Consider the following 27,559-nt stretch of genomic DNA (forward strand, 5'->3'; position numbering starts at 1 on the left):
TTGTTTTTTATGTTCATTTAGTTTATTTGGCTGTTGTCTGTTTGTATCCTTGGAGCTTTTTCAGTTCCTTGTGGAAAAGAGCAAAATATACAATCATCATTTAGTTTATTTCTTCAGAAGGGTCCACATTAAACAGTGAGTTAATTCAGCAGAGGTGCATCACATATAGTTTAATATAAATTTATAAACACCAACACAGAATACAGACTATATACCACATAACCAACATACACAGTGCAAAAAACTGTCTTCCATCAATACTCTGATAATCTGTACCTTCTGGATACACCGGTTTTATTCAGGAATGTGCTTTAGAAGCATAGGGAAAAAAATTAATGCAAAAGAAATAGAGACACAAAGATAGCCCAAAATCTTCCTGGTGATACCTACACTGATTTTTTAGGGTGCCATCTCCTCACTGCTGTTCCATGAAGCTCAAGAGCATTGGTGAAAGCTGTACAGGCTCTGTGTCTGAGCCCACCTGGGGGTTATCAGTTCAGAGGGGTGAGCAGAGCTGTGCTGGAAAATGCTGTGATGTTTAAGCCAGTACTTCAGCAGTGAAAGGATCATTTCCCATGTGCCTGGAGCTCTGGTCAGGGCTGAAGCTCTGCCTGCCCTGCTGTGTGCCCCAGGCACTGCCCGTGCTGGCTGTCCCTGCTGCTGTGTCCCAGCTCACAGCCTGTGGGGTCCTGGTGGGCAGCTGGGTCGGGGCTTTCTGCTGTCTCCCCACTGCTGGGAGGATTTCTTGTGACTCTGCTAGCCCAGCCTGAGTTAGGACAGTGTCACCCAGCCCTCCCTCACCCTTTGGGACCTCTGCTGGAAATGACCCAGACACCCCCAGCCACAATGGCTGTGTTGTGTGCAGCCCCTCTCTGTGCTTGGTGGACAAAGGGAGACACTTTGATTTATTTTTCCCCTTCAGGTAACATTTGAATACTTTAGAAGAGCAGCAAAATCCTTTCTGCCTCTTCACTGCTGACCTTACTGGATGGCTCCCACCCAAGGACTTGCATAAATGCCCCTGTCCCAGGCAGGGTGAGCTGATACCATGGATTTCACTGGGGCATATGGAGCGACAGATTGCCTCTCCTGGAGTGCATTTCCATCCGTGGCAAAATTACAAATTAATTTGCTGAATTTTTTGGAGCTCTTCGATCAAGGTTACTTAATCTATGCCATAACTCCTCACAAAACCTCAGCACAGTAATTCTGGCTAGTTACCTACACTGATGTTACCTATGGAGTATCATGCAGCACTGTTTACAGCTATATACAAGCATCCTTAGCAACAGTTTTTTGTCCTTGGAGAAATTTGGCTTTTTTTTCCCTGTGAAAAAATACTGGATGCTGCTTCTTTCTTATGGTTTTAATCATAACCTGTATAAAAAGCTTCCCAGTTGGAAAGGCTGTTAATAGATCCTTTCAAATTTTGTTTGACCCATAGTGACAATATGCAATATGAATTTTTGAAATAAAATCATGTTTAGAACAAGCATGTGAGCAAGGGCTTTAAAAACTACAGCAGAGTCAGTGCCATGGGATGGGATGCTCAAGGATTGAGGCTGAGTTAAGGGCTTTTACAGGCCAGTCTGTCACAGAAGCTCCATAGCTGTGTCACTGCTCTTGACACGTGATGTGGTTCAGATGTTTTACTCAAGCTGCCAGGTCAAGCAGCAGCGCTCTGAAATGAAACATGCCACTGCACCAGGAGACTAGAGAATGGGTTAGTAACTGTTTTATAAATATGTATAAATGCCCAGTTTCCCTTAAGTTACATAGAGATCCACTGAGGATGTGGATAATAAATGTTGATTACCCAGGTATTACCTGCCCAGCTGACGAGTTCTGCTGAGGCTGTTCAGGAGCCAGTGTCCAAAGGCAGTCGGTGAGTTTTGCTGTTCAGGCTTTGTATCAGGGTTGGTGTGAGAAGCAAGAAGCTGAGATATTCCTGAAAACACACTTCTAGCTCTAGGTGTGGATATCCCAGGGCACAGGTGCCCTGTAAGTGTGACAGGCTCTGTCCAAACATGGTGCAGATGCACCATCCACCTCAGCCTGGCTACACCAGCAGCAAGAAGAAGCTTTGTAAAGTGGCAACTGCAATGAGGCAGCTCTGACCTCTGGAAAAGGGGATGAGAAGCACTGACAAGTGGTTCTGCATCAGGACCTACATGCCCTGTACCCCCTGGTGCCCACAGGTACCACAGGGTGGTTAACAGGACAGCCTGGCACCCATGGGACATGACCACATCACCCCCTCTCCATCACAGGGCATTTCTGGTGGGTCCCTATGGTAGCACATGCCCAGCTGCTGGGAGAGAGGAGGAAGCTCAGAAGTGCAGGGGCAAGAAGCTATTTGTCTGTCTGTCTGCATCCACAGGGATCTGCTGCCTGGTCACTGCACACTTCCATGGACACCGGTGCTGGGAACACTCAGCCTTTGCTTTCTGCACAGAGCATTTGCCTTCCACCTGGGGAGTTGATGGAACAGCCCAATGTATTTTCTGCCTGATCATGGAACTGCCTAAAAAGCCACTTTGAAATGGCTGAAAAGGTGTCTAAAGGTGCTTGTGAAGTACAGCTGCACCTGCCTGTGCTGCTCTGGTTAGGGCACACAGAGGTTGGTCTTTCTGATGGTACAGGTGTGCTGCTGAGACACACAGCTTGACTGGCACACTGGTGCAAAGCCAGTGACCCTTGGGGAAGCCACTGTGGTCACTTGGGCTGTTCTCAGTAATACACAGATTGTCCCTTTTAGTTACCAGGTTTCTAGGAGGCTTTCCAGAGCTGCAGCTGCCCTCTTGTCCCCTTGTGCCTGGCAAATCTGCCCCCACAGAGAAGCAGGAGTCCCCCAAACTGTTCCTACACGGACTTCCCTGTTTGAAATATTCACTGTGACTCTAGAGTTAACCAAGAGTTAGCTGGTGGTTAGTGTGCACCCACAGTCTGGGGGGGAAATAACACCATTCCCTCTGCATCCACTTGTGTGAGTACTTTGGTGAATACTGCACTTTTCCCACAGTGATTCCCTCTGGTCTGGGAAAACCTTTTCTGTGCCTTCTACTGGAGCAAGTGTTAATAACTGCAAGAAGCCCCAATGTTGTGGCTGGGAATGTCCACCATGTACAGAGATTTCAGTGGGGGTGTTGGCCTTGGCAGGATCCCGTTGGGTTTTGGCAGAAGCTATGCTGCTTTCTCGTCCCCTGTCACCGTTGATGTTCTTCTCAGGTTTTCCTTGACTTTAATGAATTCTGGTGCATGGTCTTCCTGCTTCTCCTGCTCCTTCTCCAGCTGTAAGAAAGAATTCTTTGTGCACATGAAAAGACAAAAGGACATCAGCTACATTAAAACACAAGGTTTCATTATTGCTGGGTCCAGTTATTATTGCCCAAAGCAGTTTATTATTGCCCCATGCAGTTTAGGGTGCTTTGAACTGGGAAAAAAACCCATGGACACTGTGTGGGATCCAGAGGAGACCCAGGGTGAGTGGTGTGCAATGGGGTCCTGGGTGAAGTGGTAGATCCCATTGTGGGGATGGGAGTGCTGCAGCTGTGTTGGGCAGCAGTGGAAGATGTACATTGTATGGAGGGGTAGCAGTGCTATAGCTTGGGTTGAGCCTCAGCCCACCCACCTCCCCTGTGCCTTGTGTCAGGTGGTTGGGTTAAGCCAAGGATGGCTGAGAGCTCAGTTCTACCTGATCCAGCCTCTGGTGCCTCTTTAGTAGCTCTTTTTCAAAAGGAGACTGCAATTTCTTTGCCTCTTCCTCTTCTTTCTTCTGTTTGATGAGCAGGTCTCGCCGGCGGTGCTCGAGCACTCGCTGCAGCTCTGGCTTGCTGTCCACACCCAAACCTCTGTGGATAAAAGCAGATAAATGAGAGCCAGAGCATCTACACCTGGGGAGTAACCACTGCCAGCCTGGCACCCCAAAACTTGTCTTGGTCCTAAGTGGAAACACGGGAGACCTGTGTTCCATGAGATCCATGGGAGATCCATGAACCAGCTCTGCCCACAAATCCATCCATAAGTTTTGAGGGTGTTTGATGGTGCCTTGGGCCGCCTGCTTGGGGTGGGCACATGTTGCTGTTCGTGTATGGCCCGTTTGGTGCTGGAAGTTCGTCTGATCCCATTGCACGGGGGTACCAGAGCTTTCTGTGTCGGGTGTGGAAAAGGGACCTTCCACAGGCTCCTGCTGTTACTGGTTTTAGCGTGAAGATTCAGCGGCGCTGAGAACATGTACAATAATGACGATTCTTTTCCCACCAGCAGGGGTAGTCATTGGGCTGCAGTAATTGTCCTGGCGGCTCCTTCCTCCCCGCGCTTCCCATCTGAAGCTCTGAAGCTTTGCTTCATCTGAAGCTTTGCTTCGGAGCTGAGGGCCGACGATCCCCCTGCTGACATGGATAGTTGAGGATCAAGAGGCCAGAATGAACTGTCCTTTCCTTCTGGAAGCCGCGGGATTTGCTGATGGCACAGTGCCTGACTCCCCTTTGGCCACCTGATGCATCTCAGGTGAGCCCCTGTTCTGTGAGGGGTGGGATCATGGGAAAGGAGACACAGCAGGGCCATGCAGGCAGGGCATAAATGTGTGGCAAAGAGATAGAAGGTCTTCCCTGAACAAATTTCAGAAATCTCACACTTTGGATATTGCCATACCTGAAGCAGTTATGGGTTGTTTGGTTTCCCTGTGGGTGCAGGTCTGTGTTGAGAGAGGAGGGCACCTCCCCATGCCTGTGCTAAGGGCTTGCCCAGGGTGCCCTGGGCTGGGAGTGCTGTTCATGTAAAGCTCCTCCTCAGCACCAGAAGGTTGGCTGGTTTTGGCCAAGGCTGTTTGAAAGTAGAGGCATCAAACCCTGTGGGCTGTGGATTTCTTGGCAGGATAGCGGGTGCTGAGTGGTACCTCACATCATGAGAAGCTGAACTGGCAGGCAGGAGAGAGGAACCACCCTCTCCAGGTGCAGCATGGCTGGGGCTCAGTGCTTGCATCCTTCCAGTACCACTTTTGATGATACTTCCTATTGTAATTTCTTTTTTTTTGCTTAATGACAGGACTAAATTCACAGCAACATCAGTGAAGGCAGCCATAGCCTTGGCCCCAGAGCTTTCATCATGCTTTTTGAAGCAGGAACAATTTGGATGCTGCAAAATTGCTTTTCCCAAGGCTTGAGAGAAGGAAAACCTGCTTTGGCTTGCTGGAGACACAGCTTGTAATGTTGCCTGTAGATTTGTTACTATTCTTTGATTTAATCAGCCTGTGTTAGTGCCCAGAGGTGTTGAGTAAGATAAGGATTTTGTTACACAAGCTGCTGATCTCAGTTGCTTCTCCCTGCTGCTTGAGGGGGAAAAACCAACCAAAGCAGAAACAGGAGCAGGTCATAATTCCTTCTCTCTCCCCTTCTCCCCTCTCTCCCTCAATGGTAATATTTACCAGGAAGCAAAACTGGTAGATTTGAGAGTGACAAGAAACCAGCAACGATGGACTACTTTTTGCAGTAAGGTTTGTTTCACGTATTTGCTGAAAAATACATGGGAGGTCAGAGCCAGAACAGGTTTAAACTGACGCTTGAGAGGGGCCACATGAGTAGGTGGTGCAGGATGCCTGTGCTGGAGCTGCCTCCTGCCAGTACAGGTGCCACATGTGGCTGTGACACCGTGGCAGGCACAGAGCTGGAACACAAAGAGATGATGTACTTTGTGTTTGCCACCGTGATCTGGTGCTGCAGGGTCTGCACCTCCCTCACTGCCATTCCTCTCTGATGCTTCCATTGCAGGGGTTCCTTGTTCCATCATGGTTAGACTGGAACAATGCTCTGTGAGGTCAGACAGTGCTGGTAGGTGACCCTTTAAACTGGGCAGTATCACTAGGGAGGAGATGGTCACTCTCAAGCCAGAGACTTTAAAAATATCTGGCTGGTATAGTGATATCTGAGAAAGGTCCCTGTAATTCTTCTGATTCTGGGAAAATCAAATCAAACCCAAGCCCAGCCAGTGCCAGTATTGATTAATGCACCCTGCTGGCAGGCTTGATTGTTCACTGAATTAATATCCGTGTCTGCTTCTTGTGATGGCTGCAGTCCTTTAGAACAGAGGCTGTGCTCCTTTTAATTAGACAGCCAAAGAGCTATTGTGTCAAGGTATTTCAGGGTGTTCAGAAAATGTCAATAAAAAGCCAGCAGTCTTTTTGTTGTGCTTAAAAGCCTCTGAGCCAAGTATGATTTTATTGCACCAATGTTCAGACAGTTGCCACAATGGAATGATGTAGTTCTCGATCATTGGAATGGTTTTCCTGATGTTGTATCTTTACCCCCAAAGAGTTAAATTGGGGTGAAGGGGTAGGAAGTCAGGAATAGGAATTCTAGCCTGTCTTTCCCCATTTGATATTTAGGGAGTTGCTGAGTAGCCTTGTGCAGATGATCTCACCCTGCTGCTACCTCAGCTTTCAGTGGCTGCATCCAGCCTGCACCTCTTCCTGCCTTTGGATTGACCTTCAAGTGCACAGGAATGCTGTGCATTGCTGGGGACTTGGCAGATCAGTGACAGAGATAGAAAAACCAGAAAACCTCCAAGGGACACCAAAAAGGGGCTGCAGGGATGCCCTGCATCTTCCAGTGCTTGTGACTCTAAAAAGTGCCAGCCAATGCTTCAGGACGGCAGAGTGTGGGCTTTTTGTTCTATTTTTGTAAAAGAAATGGTCACATCAGAGAAAAGAGGAAAGGATGCAGCCAAAGAGGAGAGGACACTGTGTTTGCAAGTGAGGGGATTTATCCTGCTGTTCCAGCTTGCACTCTGTCACTGGCTCCTGTGCCTCAGCTCCTCTGACAGCTCAGCACCTCTTGGGCTGCTCCAGTGGCAGGCTGCAACCTCCCCTTACCTTTTGTGGTTCATCAGCAGCTCCCTGTGCAGCTCTTGATGGCTCTTCGAGGCTTTTACAGGATTTAGGAGCTTTTTAGGTTTGATGAGGTCTGGGTTTCCATCTATGTAGTCTGGGTGAGTCAGGATATTCCCACCATCTGGTCGCTCCCGCTGTATTTCCGTGTACATCGATGCTGGAAGAAAAAATGAGGTGTTTGCATGAGAAGTCTCACCCTGCTTGGTGTGAGAACCCCAGGAAAGACAGAGGAGAGGAGCTGCTGTTTGTCCTGGCTGCTTGACACCATGTCAGTGTCACAGTGCATGTACCTCCATGTGCTGGTGTGGGATTTTTAGAGGTTTTAAAAAATATTCCCTTCGAGTTGTTGATGAGACTCATATTAATTAAATCACTTAAATTACTTGCCAGCCACTCACTTCAGTGGTTGCAAGAATTTAGTGCCAAGGATTAATTAATGCAAGATAGATCTAAGTAAAACTGGAAGCAGCCATGGGTGTAGACTGTGTTGAGCTGCTGCTTTGGGCGTTCTGGATGGGGTTGTTGGTCCCATAGCACAAGGGGATGCTGTGGGATTTAAGGGGCTTCTGAGGAAGTCCTGCTGTATCTGAAACCTCTTGTCAAGGAAAGATTTTACTGATAACCTGCTGACCTATTAATCAGGATTGAGTCCAGTGCCAAGAAAAGCATCCTTCGCCCATGCAGCCTGTGATCATGCTGCAATAATTTGTATGTTCTGGATGTAAGAACAAGAGCCCACTGTTTTGGAAGGAATGGCAGCTTGGATTTCAGGCAAATCACAGGGCATGCTCACTGCTGGTGTTTTCCAATTCCTTTACATTTTCTCTTTACAAAAAGCTCCTATACAGAGTGAGTGCAAAGCACAAGTTATAAGACAAACTGCATGTGGTGGGCTGTGTCTTTAAATGAGAAGCACAGTAGGTCTGCCTCCAGTTACTCAGTGTATGGTCTAATCAGGTGCTCAGAAAGAGCAATTTATTCCTGACTATTCATTTGAACAATTTGGAAGTTTACCAGCAAAACCCAAAAAAGTCCCAGGAAAAGGGTGTAGGCAGCTTCATGTATTTAAGTGTCTCATTATTACAGCATTTTTTGAGGCCTACTGTGAAGTTATATGGGTTGATGGAGCTGGAAGAAAAACAGTTGTTCAGTAATGTTGCCTCTTTCTTTTATTTCAATCTCATGTATAAAAGGAACAAAACCTTTTTAAAAGAGAAATCAATAAAAAAAGCCAAGAGAAAGCAGGCTAGGTCATTCTTTCACAGTCAGTAAGCACTTAAAAATGTGAAGTGGATTGCAATCAAACAAAATTGTGTAAGGAATAATACTGCTGAAGAAAAGATTCAATATCAAACAACTTCTCATTGAATGTTAATGTGGCCAGTGCCCTACTGCTTTGGGAACAAAGGCAAACAAATCAGAGCCCATTACAGGAGTGTAATTGGGGTGAATAGTTCGGTGAATATTTAGAGGGTGCTTGGAAGCTGCAACCAGTGATTTTTTGTATCACATTATTTTCTCTAGGATCACACATCACTGCTGGCAGAAGGGAAGGTGGTGTGCTTTGATGTTTGGTGGCAAGTGCCAGGCTGACTCAAACCCTTGCAGGGCTGGACTCCCCAGGCTGAAACTGGGAGCTCAGCTTTGCCTTCCAGAGAGATGCAGGGACTGAAGAAGGGTTAAGGCAGTGCAATTTCATGGCTAATTTTTGTTAGATGAAAGCCAGCTTTGGAACAATGAGAAAACATATCAGATTTTCACTGGGGTAAAATGGTTTCATTTTTTTCTTGTATTTCTCTCTCTTTTTTTTTTTTTTTTTCCTTTCTCCACAGAAGAGGCAGAGAAAAGACAAGGAAGGAAAGAAGGTACAAAAACAAAGGTTTGTTTTGGCATGAATGAAGTGGTTAACCTCCTATTTCAAATGGCAAAGCTATGTCTTCATTTTCCAAACAAAAATGTGTCTCCATGGAGTAACTTCAATAAAATGCCAGGTGTTTTTAATGGAAACACAGGTTTTGGAAGCTGTGCTAATAGACTGGGCTCAATGTCACCTTGTCATTCCACTGCCCTTTCCTGCTGTTGCTGTGTAGTCCAGAGCTGCCTCCAGTGACACAGATGCCCACAGTTGCTTGTGTGTTGGTACCAAGTCCTGATGCCTGTCAGGAGAAGGGCTGGGACATGTCCCTCCTGGATTTTCTATCTCAAATCCACTTGATGTGCTCTGCTACGGGACAATGCTGTGAGTAGCGAGCATGGAAGGATTATGCAGCCAACCAAGCCTGAAGGACCCACCTGAGTGTGTAAATGGCTGAAACTCAGGTGGCTTTGGTATTTTCCTCTGGACCAATTAGCTCTTGGGTCCTGTTGTTAAGCTGTGCTAGCTCTTGGGGCACTGGTGCAGCACTGCTATTTATTAAATACTGTTTTCCCCTGCCTCCATGATGTATAGTTTTCCTTTTGCAACTCAGGACTAGGAGTCCCTTCTTCCCTACCCCCAGACCCAGATCCTTGGAAATTTGCTTGAGCAGATTTTCTTTCCCCACATCCACACAGGTCCAGCACCTAGCAATGCATACACGTGGAATGGTGTCATCCAGTCCTTCAGTCTGGGCTTGTGGTGTTTCCCCAGACACCCAGGATCATCAGGGAAGGGCCCCCCTTCTGTCTTATGCAGCATTTTGTGGGAGCACTGTGGTGAGCCTGGAGGTTTTGGATGGGCTAATGTGGTTATTTCCAGATTGCAGTAATCTAACACTGCATGACTGAAAGAGCAATTTATCAACCTATTTCCTGAAGGCAGATAGGGAACTTTCCCCTTAAACTAGTACAAATTAAGAGAAAAACTGGGAAGGAAGGAGTGGGAGGAACTGATGGAAGCTTTTTCTGGGCTGGTTCTGTTGAACCAGCATGTGAAAGTCCTCATGAGGACTGCAGTTTGCCTCAATAAACTGTGGGGGCCAGGACACAGCAGGTACCTCTGTGCTTGGTTTTCATGGCACTAAATGTACCTAGGAGTGTGCAGAAACCCACCTCGAGGGTTTGGCTTCCCGTGGGTGTCTGTACTGCTGCCCTGGGGACAAAGTCAAAGCCCTGACTGGGACTGGAAGGAGCCTTGAACCTCTCTACAAGAATTTAAACCTTCAGAAGCCCTCAGCCTGAACAATTCAAGGAATGTCTTCATTTACACTGAGCAGAAAAAGAAAAATGAGAATATAAAAATACTGGCATGTCTGGAGCACAGCTTGGGGCCATGCTGAGGGTAAGGATGGGGCATCCTTTCTTTGCAGGTTGGCAAATAGGAGCCAGTGCAAAATGTTTGTCAGGGAGTAGATCTATCATCTCTGAGACCTGAGGTAATGCATGTCCATGTAACACAGACAGAGTGCTATCAGGCTGCTTTTTGTCATTATTTATGGTGCTGGAGGTGTAAATCAAGCCAGGTCTCTGCAGTGGATTTACAGCAGGATGTCTGTTTTTGCATGATTCAACTGCAGATCAATGAACAAGGCTCTGCCCTGGCACCTCCTGGCCAGCATCATAAATCAGCAAAAAGTGTTGGACATTTTTATTTTGTTCTTTGCAAGATACAAACAAAAAACCACACGTGGATGTTAATACCCCCTGCTGCCTGAGGAAGACAATGTGGCCTTTTAAATAGGTCTGCTTTGGAGTGTTGTTTATAAAAAGTAACTCTGTTTGCTTCAAAAACTCAGGTCTTTGCTTACTTTTAGGTATTTTCCCTTTCCTCATTTCTAGAAGCTCAAAGCTTTCTAGGGAATATGTGTTTCCAGCTGCTTTTCTTTAGAAAAAAGCAAGACTGCCAGGATGAGGATGCCAGGGCCCCTGGCAGGTACTTGGCCATCACACATGGAGTTATCTCCTCTCTCAACCATAGTGTGAAATGAGCCTCCAGTCTCTATTAGTTTTTCAGGAGACCACACAGGGAATTTTCAGCATCTTTGAGGTGCCCCAGGGAGCAGACACCCTCCTGCCCCAGGGTGTGGGACTGACTGGAGGAGAAAATTGACATTTTAATATCTTGTTCTGTTCTGACCTAAAGCAAAGCCCAAATTCCTGCTCAGACCACCTGGAAGCACTTATAAATCCCCCAGTTCCTGGGAGAGGTGCAACAAAATCATCACTCTGCAATCCTGGGACAAATTGTTTCCACTTCTGACTATGCTCAGCCACAATCTTTCTGAGAAACAGGATATCAGGCAGCTTTGGTGCAGCAGTAAATACTTTTGAAAGCATGAATGCTGCAAATTTATATTAAATATGCTCTACTAGGAGTGTAAAACAGGGTGTGCTGCTTGAGGTGCTAAGTGGTTTTAGTGCAGCCCCCCAGAACAAGGAGCAAGGTTTTAGCCTGCTCCTGGAGAAGAGGAGGAAGAGGAGGAGGGAGAGGACTGGCTCATGCCCAAGGACAGGCATTGGACATGAGGGTTTGGCCACAGCTGGAGCTGGGCTATGCTTCCTTTGGCTGCTGCTGCTTTTTGGTTTTCCCTCAGAAGGAGGAGATGCCCTTCACAGAGCATTTATTTAGGATTAAGCAATTTGTCTCCTGGTGGTGGATTGCTGTGTGAGCCTCTCTGTGTCAGGGCTGTGCACTGCCGCTGGCAGCCTGTGCCACCTTCCTGTGGGATGGAAATAATCCCCAGGAATGTTAAAGGGATTAACAGTCCTGGAAAGGGCAGGTAACCTGAGGGATGCAACTCTGCTTAGGCTGCCTGCATGGCTACAGCTGTTCTTTACAAGGGAAAAACGAAACAGGTTGGAAGTGGAGTTAATCCATAGCTGTTGGATTTAGAAAGCTGCAGAGTGGAGATCTGGGGTCCTGCCCAGCACCTGTCAACCTGCACCTGTACAGGACAGCAGCTGCTTTTTGCAGGTTTCTATGTTAAATGCCTGACTTGTGTTTTGCCAAGGTCTCCTGACATCCTGCCCCCTGTGACATCTCGTTTTTCCCCTGCCCATCCCTCAGCCCTTTCCCATGCCACCTGCATCCTTAAACTGCAAAGTTGTCAGTGCTGCCTTCTGCAGCACAGGGCAGTGTTCAACTTCAGCTGAAATCTAGAAAGCAAATGTGGTTCACAGTGTTTTATTTCTGCTGTCTGCGTCATCTGAGAACTGAACTAGAGCATCTCAGAAGAGTTTTTTCACTAGGGCCAGATGATTACCAAACTGCTTTTGTTAAAAATATTGGATTGGCATCCATTTCTGGGCAGATAACGGGCCTTTGTGTAATGCCACCCATGTAAAAACAGTGAGAAGGCATTATTCTGGGAATGGGATCTGCACTCAGGGGACATTGCTGCTGTAACCTTGTGAGACCCTGTCACTTGGTAGAAGGGACAAAGCTGGGCAAAAACCTCAGGATGTCCAGGGTCAGAGCCCTGGATCTGGGTTTGTAAAACCCCTGATCCAAGAGACCACTTCCTGAGCAGAAATGATCACTTACAACTGTGGTTACAGGGAAAAACCTCCGGTTTTCTGGATGCCCAGGATTTATTTATGGATGAGTCTTTTTTAAAGAACCAAGAGATTAATGAAGGGCTGCTGACAGCAGCTGGTCATACACGTCCTGCAAGCCAGGCAGCTGCAAGACCAACACAGCAGTGTGGGCCAGCAGAGCGAGTTTAAAGCTATTTACACAAGTAGCCTGAGGGCTAATGCAGGTTTCTGACACTTTTAACTGCAATTATGGGGGGAAACCATCCCTTTTCTGAGCCTTAGACCCGAACAGCACCCAGTCCCTGGGAACCCTCCTTTCCTCAGGGTGAGAGTGCTGTCCCTCACCCCTCTTGGGAAGGCTCAGAGGAGCAGGGCCTGCCCTCACTTCCCACAAGAGTTTGCATGTGCAGGTGGAGCTGTGTGGGATCTTTAAACCAGCCTCTGTTACTTTTAAACTCTTGTATGTTTCTCTGTTAACCAAAAATTAACTTTTTTTTTTTTCATTTTAGAGTATGAACTTTCTGTCAATGCATTTCCAGTGTCTGAAGTGCAGCTGGAGTTTGGCTCTACAGCTTTTCTTGTGAGAGAGTAATGGCAGAAGAGGTCATGCTATATGTTAAGTCCTACAAAGAATGAAGCTGAAAGTTTGTCATTGGTTTTGGATTCTTCATTGATGGCACTTGTTAATTTGCATGATTTTTCTAACATTAATTAGCTGAATTTTAAAAATACAGAATAGGTGGGGTTGGCAGAATGGGAAAGAATTCCATGTCAGTTTCTGAAAGCCCCAAAGCTTTGTCTGATGTCAGCAGCTTTCAGATGTGCACCTGCATTGTAGAGGATCATCTGCTGGGGGACAGGAGGTTTGGCCTCAAAGTTGGGCACTTGTTTAGGAAGCCCCTTTTGCATGGTTGGTGGGTTCAGGGCAGAGGGAGGTACCTGGATGTGGGGGCAGCTTGATGGGGAGGCTCACAGTGCCTGGACACCCACAAAATGTGCCTTTATCACCCCAGTAATCCGTGTGCTGCTGTTACAACAACCTGGAACAAAATACCTGTAATTCACAGCAGCCTAATGACTGCTGTGGCTTACTGCCCTGGAGATGGAGGATGGTGATATTAATAATGATAATGATAATAATAGTAATAATGTGAGCCCAAAGATTGGCAGATGTTAAACATTACCCTCCCTGGGTGTGATGGCAGCAGCTCCCACCCTCACTGTGATTTTCCTCTCCTCTGGCTCCAGCTGTGCCAGAGCTCCTCATACCAATGGAGCTGGCACGCTCCCCTGAGCTTGTCACCAGGCGACCGTGCCTCTGATAAATGATAGGTGTGCTCTGGGAAGGAGTCAAAGAGCCTTTGTCTGCTTTTAATCTATAGTTTTAAATAATTAAGCAAGGCTAATTCTGGTATTTATAATGCAATAGGGTGAGTGTAACTCGATGTGGCTGCTGTGGGAAGCAGTTCCCAGCTATCAAGTGGCTGCCTCGGGGCAGCAGGCGCTCACACCCCAGGTCTCCTTGTCTCCACTCAGCCTTGACGGTCAGAAATAAACCCCACGGGGTCACAAGGTCAGAAAAGCAGAGAAAACCCTGATGGAAATGTAAAACAGGGCTGGGGGACACATCCCTGCAGCTCCCAGCACTGCTGCCACGTGTCACCACTGCTCCTACCTCTGTGTCTCTGCTGAGCACATGCTGGGGATGGGGCTGCTCACCTATACAGCCAGTGCTCCCCTCCAGTACAGCCAGTGTTCTCTCACTGGTGCAGCCAGGCTCCCCAGTTTATCCCCAGTCTCCCCAGTTTGTCCCCAGTCCTGCTTGCCCTTGCTGAGCCCCTGCCAGCACCGCAGCCCCCAGGGCTGGGTCCCCATTTGCACCAGCTCTGCACCTGCCTAAGGGAGCACAGATTGCTCACACATTGTCACTGGCCATCACCCCAAAGGTAAAGGACTCTGAATGTCACCATGGTCATCTGCTGAACTTTGCATTCATGCACATGGGTTTAGAAGAGAGAAATACCACTAGGTCTGAGGCTTGCCCAGCATTCTGGCATGTAGAAGTTACCAGTTGGAAATGCTTGTTATTGTCAGGCAGCAGCAAGAGCCTCTCTGCTGGCAGGCAGGACTGGGTGTGCTGGTTAATTATTTCCTTTAATTACCTTGGACTGTGATAAGCAAAGATAGCAAGGCTGGGATCGTACTCTGTTAGCAATCAACAAGATTGTCCCATGCCTTTTACAAGCAGCGTGTGGAGCACTGGTTTAGTTTTGTTTGACAGTGGCAGATGCTTAGCAGTCCCCCTTGACAATGATAAACTTAGTTTTAATATCTCACCAAATATTTGCTCTGCACATTTGCCTGCCAATGACAGAGATGCGCATCAATCAGTAATGAATGCTTCAAGTTAGTTCAAAGGTATTTTGTTAAATAGAGAAAATATCCTCCCATGTTGATTTGTAGGGATTGCGTTAGTCCCCTCTCCAGCCCAGTGCCTTTTCCAGGAAGGTCTGAATTGCAGGATGGGTATTCTAAGGGAACTTCTTGTGAGATACGGAAAGGCAGAAACAGAAGGGCAGCTTCTCAAACAGCTACAGAAGTGTTAAAGTAGCATGATATCGCCAATAAAATTAAAGCCGGGTCCCAAGTCAGCTGTGTACGCAGTGCAGAGCAATCCCAGGGGGTGAAGCAGCCCGTCCCCATAGAAGGGAGTGCAGGAGAAGCGGGGATCCCCGGGGCCCGGCCCTTACCTGATTTGCGCAGAGAGGCCCGGGGCAGCCCGGGGGGCAGGTGCTGCCCTGTGCCCCACGACATGGAGCTGCTGCTGCTGCTGCTGCCCCGGCAGTCACCCGTGTGCCTTTGGCCGCTCCAAGGCAGTGCCCGGCTCCTGCGCTGGCAGCAGGGACACAAGGTGACGTGGAGGTGGCAGCTGGTCCCTCCCTGCTGCTCCTGCCACCCTCCGGGACCTCCCGAGCTCGGCTGGCAGCAGCCGCCGGCCTTGCTCGCTCCTCGGTGCCGCCCTGAGAGCTTCTCCCCTCGGCTCCTCGCTGTCCGAAGGTGCTTTGCCAGCGCAGGTGGAGGGGCTGATCCTTTCCCTCCCCAGAGCAAAGAGCTCTGTGCGTGCCCGGGCACCGAGCTGCTGCTCGGCACAGCCGCTGCTGCTGGAGGAGAGGTCGTGTCCCTGCTCGTGTCCCTGCTCCACCGAGGACGAATTCTCCTCAGCGTGCCTTAACCACGCTCCTGGAGAAATCAGATCGCCCCAGAGGAAGCCGCACGCCCACTCTCTTTAGCAACCACTGCAACAGCCAAGCCGGCACCAGGGCAACCGCTCCAGCTATCGTGATTATTCCCTGGCATGTTGCAACACCCTGCCATCCACCAAGCGCTGCACGGCCCCGGGGAAAGGGCTGAGAGAGGGACAAGCAGCTCCTACACGGGGCCACGGGGTCCTGGTGGCATCAGAGCTCCTGTGATGCCACAGCAGCTGCCCTATGTCCCATGCTGTTAGAGGCAGCCCCTGCCTGAGCTGGGCTTCTTGTCTCCATCATTACCATGGCTGGAAGGTGCCATGGTGGCTGCCCCTGAATTGACACAGCTTGGGAAACCAAAGGCTGCAAAGGTGGGGGAGAAGAAGGGGTTAAACCACTCCAGCGACTCCTTTTGGCTCTTCAATGGGTTTTAGTGTCCCAGGCCCAGGAGGGTCAGGGATGAAGCAAAACCATTTCCGCACAGAGGAAGGGCATAGGGAAGGCTGGGGGACACCACTGGGGTGCCCAGTGACCTTCACACTCTGTGGCACCTGAGGGTGCATTGTCCAGGCCACGTCCTGCCCAGACACTCCTGGCCCTGTGAAGGACTGGAGGAAGAAGCCAGGTTCTCACCAACACAGGGGTGCTCTTTCACTGGCACCTTTCCACAGTTTGCACCTCTCCACATCCCAACATTTCCCCCATCCCAGCCAAGGGCTCAGCAGCACCAGGGGTGAGCCGAAGCCCCAGCCCCTCCCAGTTTGCCTCCAAAGCTCTTTGAGGGTCAGCATGGGCTGCTGGCACTCACCTGAACTGCCACTCCCTGGCTTCTTGCTTCCACCTGGGCCCTTGGACTGAAGGGAATATTCTTTCTGGAAGAAAAGACAAGAGAGAAATGAGAAAAGACTGTACATGTATTGCTCTATCACAGGAAATGAAACATAGGAGAAGTTGCCAGTCCTTTGCTACCAGAGACTAAAAAAGAAAATCACTATTATTTTTAACCTCCTGACCAGGAGCTGTTCAGTTTAATTGACATGGGGCCTCAGATGCAGGAGAGGAGAGGCAGGCTGGTCCTTACTCCAGTGTGTGTGGTGTGCTTGTGAGTGCAGTCTGTCTGACCTGTCCAGCTGTGGATTACTCACAGGCAGGGTTTGGAAAGACCCCACACAGCTTTTGCACCTAAACCAAGGCTGTGATAAAGGAGAGGCCTTTAAGTGGGGAGGATGTGCAGTTTTTCTGCTCAAGCTGTGATCTCACAGCCCATCTGTGCCCCATGAGATCTTCATGGCACAACAGACTCCCCTCACATCATGCATTGTCCTGTGGCCTGGCTGCTCATTGCACACTCCAAAAATACCATTTGGCTCAATTTGAATGGAAAAGGAAATGGATACACATCTGTGCTCTTCCCCCTGGGTCACTTTGAACAAGTTTCAGGTCTGTGAGTTCACTGGAGATGTGTCAAAGGGGGAAAAGAGCATTGATCTAAGCCTGTTTTGAGCTCCCAAGGAAGTGTGGTTATGGCTGGTGGATGTGGGAGTGGAAAACGGCTGTGATCCATCAACAACTGCTTTTAACTGAGTAAAATCAGAAAAAGGCCAGCTAAATTTTCTGGATATATTTCTGATGCACCCTGGTGCCTGACCAGCTTGCACATCTGGGCTCCTCTCCTGAGCCAAGGGACTTTTCATGGCAGAGCTCTTTTCCTGGGAGCTCCCTGCAGAACAGTTCTCTTTGCTATCTAAATTAGTAAGAACTCCCCCTGTGCTCCTGTGCCTTTGAGATGAACAAAAAGCCTTTGTGCTGCCCCTGCAGCTCCATGAAGGTTACTTTGTGGGGGTGGTTGATTGCTGGCTGAGATTTATCTGGAGTGGCTCCTGCAGACAATGAGTTGCATCATTCACCAGCTGCCCTGTGTGTCTTAGGAAGTGGCTCCATGTCCTAGGAGAAGGTGACACAGGGAGCTCATTCCAGCATCACCCATCTCCTGTACATGGGATGCCCCGTGTGGCTGGGAATGCTGCAGGGCTTTGGGGGGGATCTTTGGGGGCATCACCCCAGAGGAGCGAGCCCAGGGTGTCCCTGAGTCAGCAGCTGGCACACCCAGGCAGTTCTGACATGGCTCTGGGATAGCTCTGGAACAACTCTTTGACATGTGTGGCACAGAGGGCTCATCCCTTGGGACTTGGGATGCTGGAGGAATAACATGGTTTTCTTGTTCAGTGTGCATGTAAAGAGAAAATAATGCTGCACCTGGAGTGTCACTGGTGGGTGGCTGTATGGTTATTAATAAATACTGTTCTGGAGGAGCCCACAGCCAGGTTCTTGTTACCAGGGCTGTTCATTAGATGGACTTCTAGCTGCTGAGTTACTGTGTTAGTGATGTTGGCTGCTGGCTATCATCTCTTAAACCAATTGCTGGGGCACCAGGAGCTTTCTGGTGCGGACATGTCTCCTGTGTATTAAAAAACCCCAGATGTGTCAAGCCAGTTCCCAACAGCAACCCTGGCCGTGCCTGGATGTGCAGTGCTGCCCACTGATAGGAGTGCAGTGACAGTGACAGTGTGTGCCTGCTGAGGAGCCTGGCTGCAGCTGTGAGAGAGCAAAAGCTCTGCCTGGATTTTATTAAATCTCCACTCTCAGCCCTCTCAGCAGGGTTGGGATGGCAGCATCACTGCCATCAGGCTCCCAATGTGCAGACAAAACTTTGCTCTGCTCAAGTCACCCAGGCTGGACTCAGAGGCAGACAGCATTTCACCTCCTGCTGCAGGGAGGCCCTGGAGGCTGGTTAAACATTTGCTCTGCTGAGTTAATGCTTGATTTGGGCTGAGGTGCTGCTGGTGGTGCTAGGGACTGGCTGTGCAGCCCAGCCTGCCCTCCCACCCTGTGGCACCAGCTCCCAGCACAAACTCTGTGCAATGCCAGTACAGCCTCACCAGTCATGCTGGTTGCACTGTGCTGGTGACCTTGGTGGTGCAAAGCCAAAGGCAGGGGTTGTGTAGGCTGGTCAGGCCATGCTGGGTACCCTGTCACCTCTTGGCACAGGCTGGTTGGTAACACACTCCTGCTAATCTCCACTTGAGCCATTAGTGTATTTGCTGAGCAGGACAGCTTCTCCTTGCACCTCCCCAGCTCCCCAGGGCAGTTAATGATTGCCCAGGTGATGGACACTTTTGCCTGCTCCCTATGGGGCAAAGCAGGGTATGGCACCAAGTCCCCAGCCAGCTGAGGGACAGGTGTTACAGTCAGAGGCTTTAATTTGTCACAGTGAGGGCTCAGATGGGGAGTTTGTGTTGCAGTAAGTGGGCAGAAAATGCCTGCTATTTCCCAAACCCTTGTATTTCTGTGTGAAAACCACTTCTGTGTGCAGTGTGAAAACCACTTCTGTGTGCACTCCTGCATCTTGCCAGGAGTGAGAAGCAGTGATAAAATCTAGTGTCAGTAACACTGTGCCCCTCTGCAGCTGAGCAGAACAGTCCTGGAGACATTGCTGAAGGGACCTGCAGGCAGCTCCTCCTGCCTGGGATCCCCATCCTGCTCTGACCATGTCAGTGAGGACAGCCACTGTTTCAGCTGGAATTAGCCTGCTGATTAAGTGGGTTAAATCCCACAAAGCAACAACACAAGGTATAAATAGTAAGTAGTTCCATGCTTTATATGCACTACTCTGTGTTACTCCCAAACATCCTGGGCACCTCTGTGTCCTGGCAGGACTGTTCCTGGCCTTGACTTGGATGCACAGCAGAGCTGTAAATCTCTGGAGGCAATATCACAGGCATGGGCTGCTTTGAACCACCAGCTCTAACCCCAGCCCTCCTCCCTGGCTCCCCACTAGGGGACTGCAATGCTCCTACTGGAGCTTAAAGCCAGCCAATTTGAATAAACCATTAATCAGTGTTATTTGTCCCATTTGTGTGGGTGCTGTGGTGTTTACTTGTAGCAGAGCTGACAGTAATTTTGGACTCTGTGCTCTGACAAAGCAGGGAAAAGAGCCGTCAGCATGGTCAGAGTGCCAGCCATGGAGAGGGTGATGAGAATGGCTTCAGGCAGCTTCAGATCAATACAGCTGCCATTAAGAGGCAGTATCAGAGCATTTGTACTGCACTGTAGCCAAAGTCTGAGCTAATGAATTAGGTAAGAAATGGCTGCAATCTGATCAGGGTGATAAAGATGAATAAAAGTGGGCAAAATGTCACTTGGGCTGATTTGACTTCAGGTCACAACCCACAGGTCTGGCTTGTGAGAGAGACACCATTAACAGGGTTAGATGTTGCTCAAGCTATTTAGGAGTAGATGGACTCAGAGAAAGGTACTTTGTCCCTAAGGTGCTGTGACAGCTCCTGACATCGGTGTGCAATTAATGACCACATCCATTGATTAAAATAGTCTTATTGCTGAAGCCAGAGACTTTGAAAGGAGTTGTCATGACCTGGAACAAGGTTCATTGATGCCTGGGAGACCGAAACCAGCATTTCTGTTTGTGATGAAGCCACAAAACCTGTGACTTAGAGGTTAACTAAACTGTTCTCTACCATTACTTTTGATTAGCCCCAAATACCTTTTGCTGTTTTTGGTGCTCTGTATGAAAACATCTTGTATGTTTTCATATGCCCCTGGACTCTGAGATGCCATCTGAGCTGATCTTGCCCAAATCTCCTGTGCTATTGCTGAATTTTGGTCTATCTCTGCTCATTTGCAGCAGCTGGGACTGATCCAGAGACATCAATGAAGTCATCCACTGGAAGGAACTTTGGAGGATTAGTAAGACTTTTTCCCATCTGTGATGTCAGTGCACAAAAATCTGTCAGCTCCATTGTTTTGCTGCAAAGTCCTGCCATGTAAGATGCTGAGGCTGGTTTGATTCAGCAAACTGGGGCTCATGTTTGCTGGGATGACACTGTGAAAATCAGCAGCACAGCCCAATGCCTCACACTGCTGCTAATTCCCTGAAGGCCAAAGGAAGTGCTGCAGTTTGGATGAATTTCCAAAATTTCTCGAGGGCTAGGAAAGGCAGTGTGACACCCTGGAGCTTGCAGACTGGTTGTGCCTTGCTGGTGGTGGTCATGGTGAAGCTGCTCTCAGGATTATTGTGAGAAACTGCAGGTTCCTGTCTCTTGCAGAGGCAGAGCAGTGCCGGGTTTGGGAGGGTTCCTCCTTGGCAGGGAGCTTGACTGTGCACATTCCTGTGCTCTCGGCTCATTGTGGGACACTGCTGCTTTGGCAGGTTCTGCAGTTGGGAGGGGCAGCTCCCAGGAGTGGGTGTCCAGGCACATCCCAGCATTCCTGGGCCAGCAGCTATAAAATCTGCTGCCACAGCACTGCCCTTGTCATGGCAGGGGCCTGGGAGCCACCACAGCATCCAGTCCATGCCTCAGCCCAGCCCCATCCCTGTCCTGTGCCCGTGTCCAGCCCTCCATGCACACCTGCCCAGAGGGAGCTGGCTTTTCAAACCAAGCTGGGCTTGTGTTACTCCTGGTCCCTGGCCACAACCATAGCTGATTTCACTATCATATTGCAAAGGACTCTAAGAAATATCAAGTTATTGGTGTAAGATTTCATTACTGGTCTTTTGACCTCTACAAGTCTGCAGCTTTTCTTGGGTTGACGTGAGCTGAGGGCAGATGCATGTGGCCACTCTCACGAGAGCAGCCAGCAGCCTCAAGGATATTTTGACCACAGGAATTTGTAAATTTGGGCTTGCAGAAGGGGATCAGGCTCAGGCTGACACTCCTCAGCTCCTATGCCAGCGACTGGGAGCAGCAGCCAGGTGGCCACTTTGCTGCCTAGTGGAGTAGAAAATTATAAATGCTTCAGATAGTGCTTGGTGTTATTTTATTCATAAAGAACACACAATTTGACACAGATGAGTGCTGTGCTGACCCCTGCCTGCCTTTTTCACCAATGTCATTCCCCCTCCCAAATCCCTGTGGCCCCAGAAGGCAAGCACAGCCCTCCTGTGGTGTGAAAGCTGGCAAATTGAGTCACATCTCTCTGATTGTCAACAAAAAAGGGAAAAAAACCCAAACAACTAAAGCAGGGAGGCAGCAGCATGGGGAGGGAGGCTTGCTGGAGCTGCCAGCCCTGGGGCGGGGAGCCTGCTGCAACTTCCCACCATGGCTGAGCTAACCCTGCTCCCAGCACACGGCTGGGGAGGTGGAATGTGACACACCAGAGCTCAGCAGAAAATTTCCTGCAGATTAATGAGAGCAATCAGTGGCAGGGCTCAGCCCCACAGCAGCCCCTGCACAAGGCTCATTTGTCAGCACTGGAGCTGACTGTGAAGCCTGACATCCCACTGAGAAGGGCACCAAGAGGCTCTTGGCACAAAGCAGGGCAGAGCACACACCGATGGACCAGCTGTTCTGCCTTGGTCCCCAAGGACATCCTCACTTCAGTTCAGTGCTTTTTAATCTGGCCCCTTGCAAAGTGCAGAGCACACACCACCTCTGCATACCAGGACAAAGCCAAATTGTAGCCCTGTTCACTGCTGGAAATTCCTGTATTGCCCACCTCAGTGCTGTCAGCAGTGGTTAAAAGTTGTTGCTGCAATGGATGAACCATTTTTGATGTGTCTCAGGAGCTTATTCCTGCTCTGTACTGGAGATGTGATACCACTGCTGATTTGAAGGACTGCTCCACTATTTCTGGGGATGCTGCTGATTGCACAGGAAGAACATCAGTCACTGGCACAAAAGGGATCCAACAGCTTTGGAGTGAATTGTTGTCATGCTGCAGAGAGACCATTAAGACACTCTAAAATGCCTTGAAGAATGTTGTTTTGCAAAAAGCGAGGCTTATGCCACATGATTAATAGGGAGAGTGTTTATTTCTGACACAGTGTCATGCTGTCCTAGACCTGCCAGGCTGCAGTGGCATCATCACTCTATTTCTCAACTAGGGACCATATGTGAGGGGCCAAGGATAAGGCTGCCATCAGAAATGTGCTCTTATGACACCCCCTTGTTGGGCTCTTTACCTGCCCAGGGTCACTTCAATTGGTCCTTACCTTGGAAAAATGGAATTTGTGAAAAGCAAGGGCAGAAATGCCCCAGCAGCCCCAGGCAGTGCTGGTCAAAGCAGAGTGGGGTCTGATCCCTGCAGTGCTAGCTGGGTCCTGTGGGGAGGAGAGCCCAGGGGAAGGGGCCAAAAGGGAGGAGGTTTGGCTGCTGTCTGGGATGAGAGGCCACCTGCCAGGCTGCAAATGCCACCGTGGGCTGCAAATGGAGGAGGCAGAGGAGGAAGACATGAAGCATCCCTGTTAATGCAGGGTTCAGGAGGAGGCAGCAGATGCCACTTAACCCCCCAGGAGCAGAGTGAACCAGTGAAGCCTTTAATTACTTTAATCCATTTTTATTTGAGGACTGCTGAGCCATCCCAGAGCCAGCTGCAGCATTTCCCATGCATTGCTGCTCTTGGTCTCTCCATGAGCACATCCTGCACCTTCCTTCAGTCTGAGCCCTCTCCATGACTCCCGTGCAGCCCCAGTGCTGCAGCAGCATTAGCCAGTGCTGGATAACTCTGCCCTTGCCCTGGAGGGGCTGGCAGCACACTCCTCTGTGTCCTGCCCAGCACCCCCACCCATGGATCAAACCCTAGTGCTGCTTGAAGGCAGAGTTTCAGCCTGGGCTAGCTGTGTCCAAGTGAGCTCCCTGTCTCACTGAGCCCATTTGAGCTCTCTCAGCACCAGAATGCCAGCCTGTTTGGAGGCAGGGAATGGGTGATGTTAGGTGTTGGAGCTGGTTTGCTGGTGCTGTCTGCATGCTTGGGATGGAGAAGTAAGAAATCAAGCTGTGATCTCATTCTAGGAGCTGGAGCAGCCCCACTGTCTGAGTAATGAGTTTGGCCTCTGAGAGCTGGGTGCTACAGCATGTTATTCACTGCAAAAGGTACAAAAACCCAGAGCAGTGTCTCTACTTAGAGTCCCCATGTGTCACCACCTGTGGGACCTTAAAGGGTTGAAGAAAATGAAGGCAAGAGGCAGGATAAAGTCACTTTAGAGGGCTTCTGTGGAGGTTTTGGGCCTAGCCCTGGCCCAGCTCTCCTACTCTGGACTGTGCTGTGTCAGACAGATGACAGGACTTAGAGATGTTTGCTGTCTCATGGTGCAGAGCCATTTTTTTCTGGGTGTGTGTTATTTTTGCCCAGAAATGGATTTTTTATCACTAATGTCCCCACTCCTGAGGCACTTTGGGACTTCACTGCTGTGCCTCTCATCTCTGCCCCCATAGCAAGGCTTGTTGCAGGCAGCACATGCAAACGCTTCTCCCCAGGAAGCTCAATGCTCAAGGACACCGACACATTGTGGTTCCTGGTTGCCATCTGGTTTCTGGGTTGCTCCTGGGGCCAGTGCCACCAAACAGCCTTTGGCATTCTGTGGCTGTCAGGATTTGCTCTGCTCAGGGGCCTTGGCACCTGCAGCCCCTCTTGCTGATGGGGAACAGCCCTGGAGCCCTGGGTGAGGGGGGGACAGCCAGGGCTGCAGTGTCACAGCAGGCAGGGTTGGTCCCTGGGAGGGATCTTGTGCTGCCCAGGCACAGGGACGCTTTCAAAGAGCTGGCAGGGACACTGGTTACCAGCTTTCTGAAACACTTGTCAGGGAGAGCCAGGAAAATCCCCCTGTGCCTGCTGCTCTGTGCAGTGTGATGGAGCACAGGTGTCCCAGCTCACTGCCTTGGAGAAATATTTCCTCCCAGCTGAGAGGGGCTGCTGGACCATGGGACTTCTTGGGGGGTCACAAGGTGCTGTCTGTTTTAGATCTCTTTGTCCTTCTGTGGCACAGGCTAAAACACTTCTCTGGCCACACTGTGGGGATCCCTCACTAGTGGGGTGAATCATGGTTGTGGGGAAATCCCACCAGCAGCTCCCAGAAGTGCTTGTCCTGTCCTGCTCAGATGGAGGAGTTTTAAAGGGTGTTCTCAAAGCCCTGTTTCCAGCATGGGCAGCCAGGTGCTGTGGTTTGCCTGAACAAGCAGAGCCTCTCTCCCTGGCACTGGCGTGCTGCCTCTTGTTGTTCTAACCAGCCACAGAGCAAAGCTCCCTGCTCAGCAGCAGGGCTAATCCAGGCTCATCTGACATTAGTGTAAACTGACACTCTTGGGAATTTGGGGACAGAGAACTTTCCCTGGGGAAACAGCCACTATGCAAACTCTGCCTTGAGAAAACGTGGAGAAAAGAAGTGGAGAGGTGCAGGTGCCTGGGAACAACCTCCTCCTCTGCCAGAGGGTCTGGAGCATCTGCCCTGGCACCCTGGGGATCTGCTGCTGGTGAGGCTGTGCTAGCAGATTATTTGAAGGATGTTTGCTGAGGTTAGAGGGATGTCAGCTTCACCAGTGGGGCAGAAGCCCTGCAGAGCAGAGGAATCAGCAGGGAACCATCTGGTGATGGCTCATCACACAATCAGCACCAGTTCTGCAGCATGCACGAACCAGCCTGTGGCAAAGTCCTTGCCTTCCCTTCAAGAGAAGGGCAGCCCAGCAAAAATCTGTGTCTTGCTGGAGCCCTGCTGTTGGCTTGGGCCCACAGAACACTGGTGATATGAGAACAAGGGTTTTGGGACTAGATGCAGCCTTTTAAAGGAAAAATGTCCCTGGATTCATGCTGGCAGCCTTTCCGGTCCCTTTGTTGTGGAGCTGGGGATTGCCTTGCACTCCACAATCCACTACTGTAATCCCCTTGGAGTGCTGCTCTGGACTAAGCCTGAAAGAGGTGCAGCTGAGACTGCTAATGCAGGCTGTGCTGGCCAGGGGGCTGAGCCCTGCTCTGTGCTCCTTGTGAGTCCTTCTGGGCTGCTGCTGCTGACAGATGGGCTCAGCCCTGGCAGCTCCCTGAGCCCTGAGCTGTGCCTCAGCTCCCTGAGCCCTGGTTCTGCACGGGCTGGGGGAAGGGGAGCTTTCCTGGCACCTGGGCTCATCCTGCTCTTCAGGAGAGCTGGATCCTGCTGTTCACACCCACCCTGGAAAGGCAGCAGAAAGAGTTGTCTTGTTTTCATCTCCCATCAGCATCAGCCCAAGGGTAGAGGAGCAGGAGCTGCCAGTCAGACATCCCTGCTTGGTGCCAGCTGGGCAGTGGCACAGGCTTTTGTCAAGCCAGGCAACATTTGGGAGGCTGAAATGGGAGAGACATCTCTGACCTTTTGGTACCCATGAAAGTAAAACTGCCTCAGCTTTTAGGAGCTGCCAGGAAGCTGCAGAGCCCGAGCTCCCGGCAGCGTTTCAAAGCCAGACCATTCAGTGCCGGGCTGTGGTGGGATCCTGGTGTTTCAGAGAGAGGGAACAGTGGGGAAAGCTGTCCAAAAGCAGTCTGGTCTGGTGGTCAGGAGGCAGGCAGGGGCTGCTTTGTATGCAGCGGGGCTTAGCTGGGTGGCACTGAGCCAAGCCTGACCTAACCAGCTTATTCCCTGCTTCCAGTAATGCCTCTGCAAATGTGCTGGGGCCTGAAGGTCAGGGCCACGTGAGCAGGGGCTGGGGATTAGCTGTGGGCAGAGCATGGCTCCTCCTGGGTGTGTGGTGGTCCTGAGCCACGGGAACAGCCAGGGCTCCTGTGTGTGCCAGAGCCAGCCTGGCCTCGGTGCCTGGGATGGGAGCTGGAGCAGCCAGGGGCTGGCTGGGAGCAGCACCTCCTGCACCTGGCACTTGCCAGAGCCCAGAAAAACAGATAAATGTTTACTAGTCCCACTTCAGCTCTGATTTTCCTTCTGGGTGTTGGTCTCACTGGCCACTGGGCTGCTTTTTCACATACTTGCCCTGCAAGGGTATCTAGCTTTGGTTTTGGAGGAAAGTCCAGCAAGTTGGCAAAATTCTGAAAGGTACTTTGTGCCTGTACCTCCGAAAGCCACAGTCATGCTCAGCTGAGCGTGAAGGGTCCCTGCTGGGGCAAAGGGTCACTGCTGTCCCCATTCCAGTGAAGTTATTACCTAGTGTGGTGCATAAATATGTTTCTCTTAGAGCTTGAAGATGAGCTATGGAAGTCTTATTCCAGACAGGGCATTGCAACTGAGCGGGGATGATGCATCTCTAGGCACTGGTGTCATCAGCCATGGAAGCAAAATGACATGCAACATCCTCAGCACAACCATCTCCAGTCACTCTGCAGGGCTCTGCCTCCATAAAACTGTTTCCATTTGGAGCTGTTTGACCTCTCTCCCCTGGGGATTTGGGATACACATTGGTGCTGTGGGACCCGGCCCAGCCCCTCCCTGCCCTGGGAGGGAGCTGGCACCAATTCTTCCCAGGCCAAGAAACACTCAGGGCTTGCTGTGCCCTGCATCTCAGGAGACATCCCAGAGGCTGCTGGAGGCATTCAGAACAAATCTGACACTTCTCCTCAGAGAACCAAACTTTGTCCGCCCTAAAGCCACGCTTGCCATGCTCTGATCCCCTCCTGGCTGTCCCGAAAGCCACGGCAGACCCCGGCGCTGAGCCCATTAGCTGGAATTACTTAATCCGGCCCTGACGAGTGGGAGCGGGTCCGTCCCTTAATCCCGGGCTGCCAGCGGCACGCACGGGGCGGATGGAGCCCCACGTGAGCCGGGGGTGCCTTCTCCACCCCATCCCAGGCCATCCCAGCCCCAGCAGAGCCGCCCCGGTGCCCCGTTACCTTTTTGCCGTGCGAGGCCCCCATGGCGCGATGGCTCCGGCCCGGCCGCGGCCCCGGCGCTCCCCGCGGGCCCGGCCCCGTCACTGCCGGGGACACCGGCGGCCCCGCTGCTCCCGGGCCCTCCGCCGCTGCTGCGGGAACACCGGCGTGAGATCCAGCCCGGCTGTGGCGGGCTCGGCTGGGAAAGCTCGCTTTTCCTCCCTTCTTCCAGCACGTGGAGAACTCATTTTCTTCATGCACCTAACGGCTGGCTTGCACCCAGGCTCTGCCCGGGCACAAAGGCAGCTTTCATGCTGTGGATGCCCGGTTTCTAAGCCGGGATCCGTATTTTGAGAGGCTGTGGAAGATTACGGTAATTGCACTTGACAGGGCA

At 50.4% G+C, this 27,559-nt stretch overlaps 1 protein-coding gene across 4 annotated transcripts; it reads right to left on the bottom strand.

Moving 5' to 3' along the window:
• FAM107A (family with sequence similarity 107 member A) lies at positions 1–27,256 on the bottom strand. Of its 4 annotated transcripts, none has more exons than XM_063164905.1 (5): positions 27,187–27,256; positions 16,397–16,460; positions 6,869–7,043; positions 3,695–3,851; positions 1–3,306 (listed from the first exon to the last, which is right to left on the bottom strand). In XM_063164905.1, exons 1-5 carry the CDS (start codon positions 27,208–27,210, stop codon positions 3,184–3,186), a joined length of 543 nt encoding a protein of 180 aa, XP_063020975.1. In that variant the 5' UTR covers positions 27,211–27,256; the 3' UTR covers positions 1–3,183. The 4 variants fall into 4 exon arrangements, with proteins under 4 accessions (XP_063020975.1, XP_063020976.1, XP_063020977.1 ...); XM_063164906.1 differs by having other exon boundaries at positions 1–3,291; positions 27,187–27,251; XM_063164907.1 differs by lacking the exons at positions 16,397–16,460; positions 27,187–27,256 and adding an exon at positions 15,091–15,557.
• Positions 27,257–27,559: the final 303 nt, after the last annotated feature.

Source organism: Melospiza melodia, chromosome 10, assembly GCF_035770615.1.
Source record: "Melospiza melodia melodia isolate bMelMel2 chromosome 10, bMelMel2.pri, whole genome shotgun sequence".
NCBI lineage: Eukaryota > Metazoa > Chordata > Aves > Passeriformes > Passerellidae > Melospiza > Melospiza melodia.

What these genes read in the sequence shown, in the direction of transcription:
- FAM107A (XM_063164905.1), bottom strand. Translation starts at nt 27,210, where the DNA reads ATGGGGGCCTCGCACGGCAAAAAG. An exon ending in GGGCCTCGCACGGCAAAAAG is followed by an intron (nt 16,461 to 27,186) that starts GTAACGGGGCAC and finishes CTTTTCTTCCAG; the next exon opens with AAAGAATATTCCCTTCAGTC. An exon ending in GGCACCAGAGGCTGGATCAG is followed by an intron (nt 3,307 to 3,694) that starts GTAGAACTGAGC and finishes ATGTGCACAAAG; the next exon opens with AATTCTTTCTTACAGCTGGA.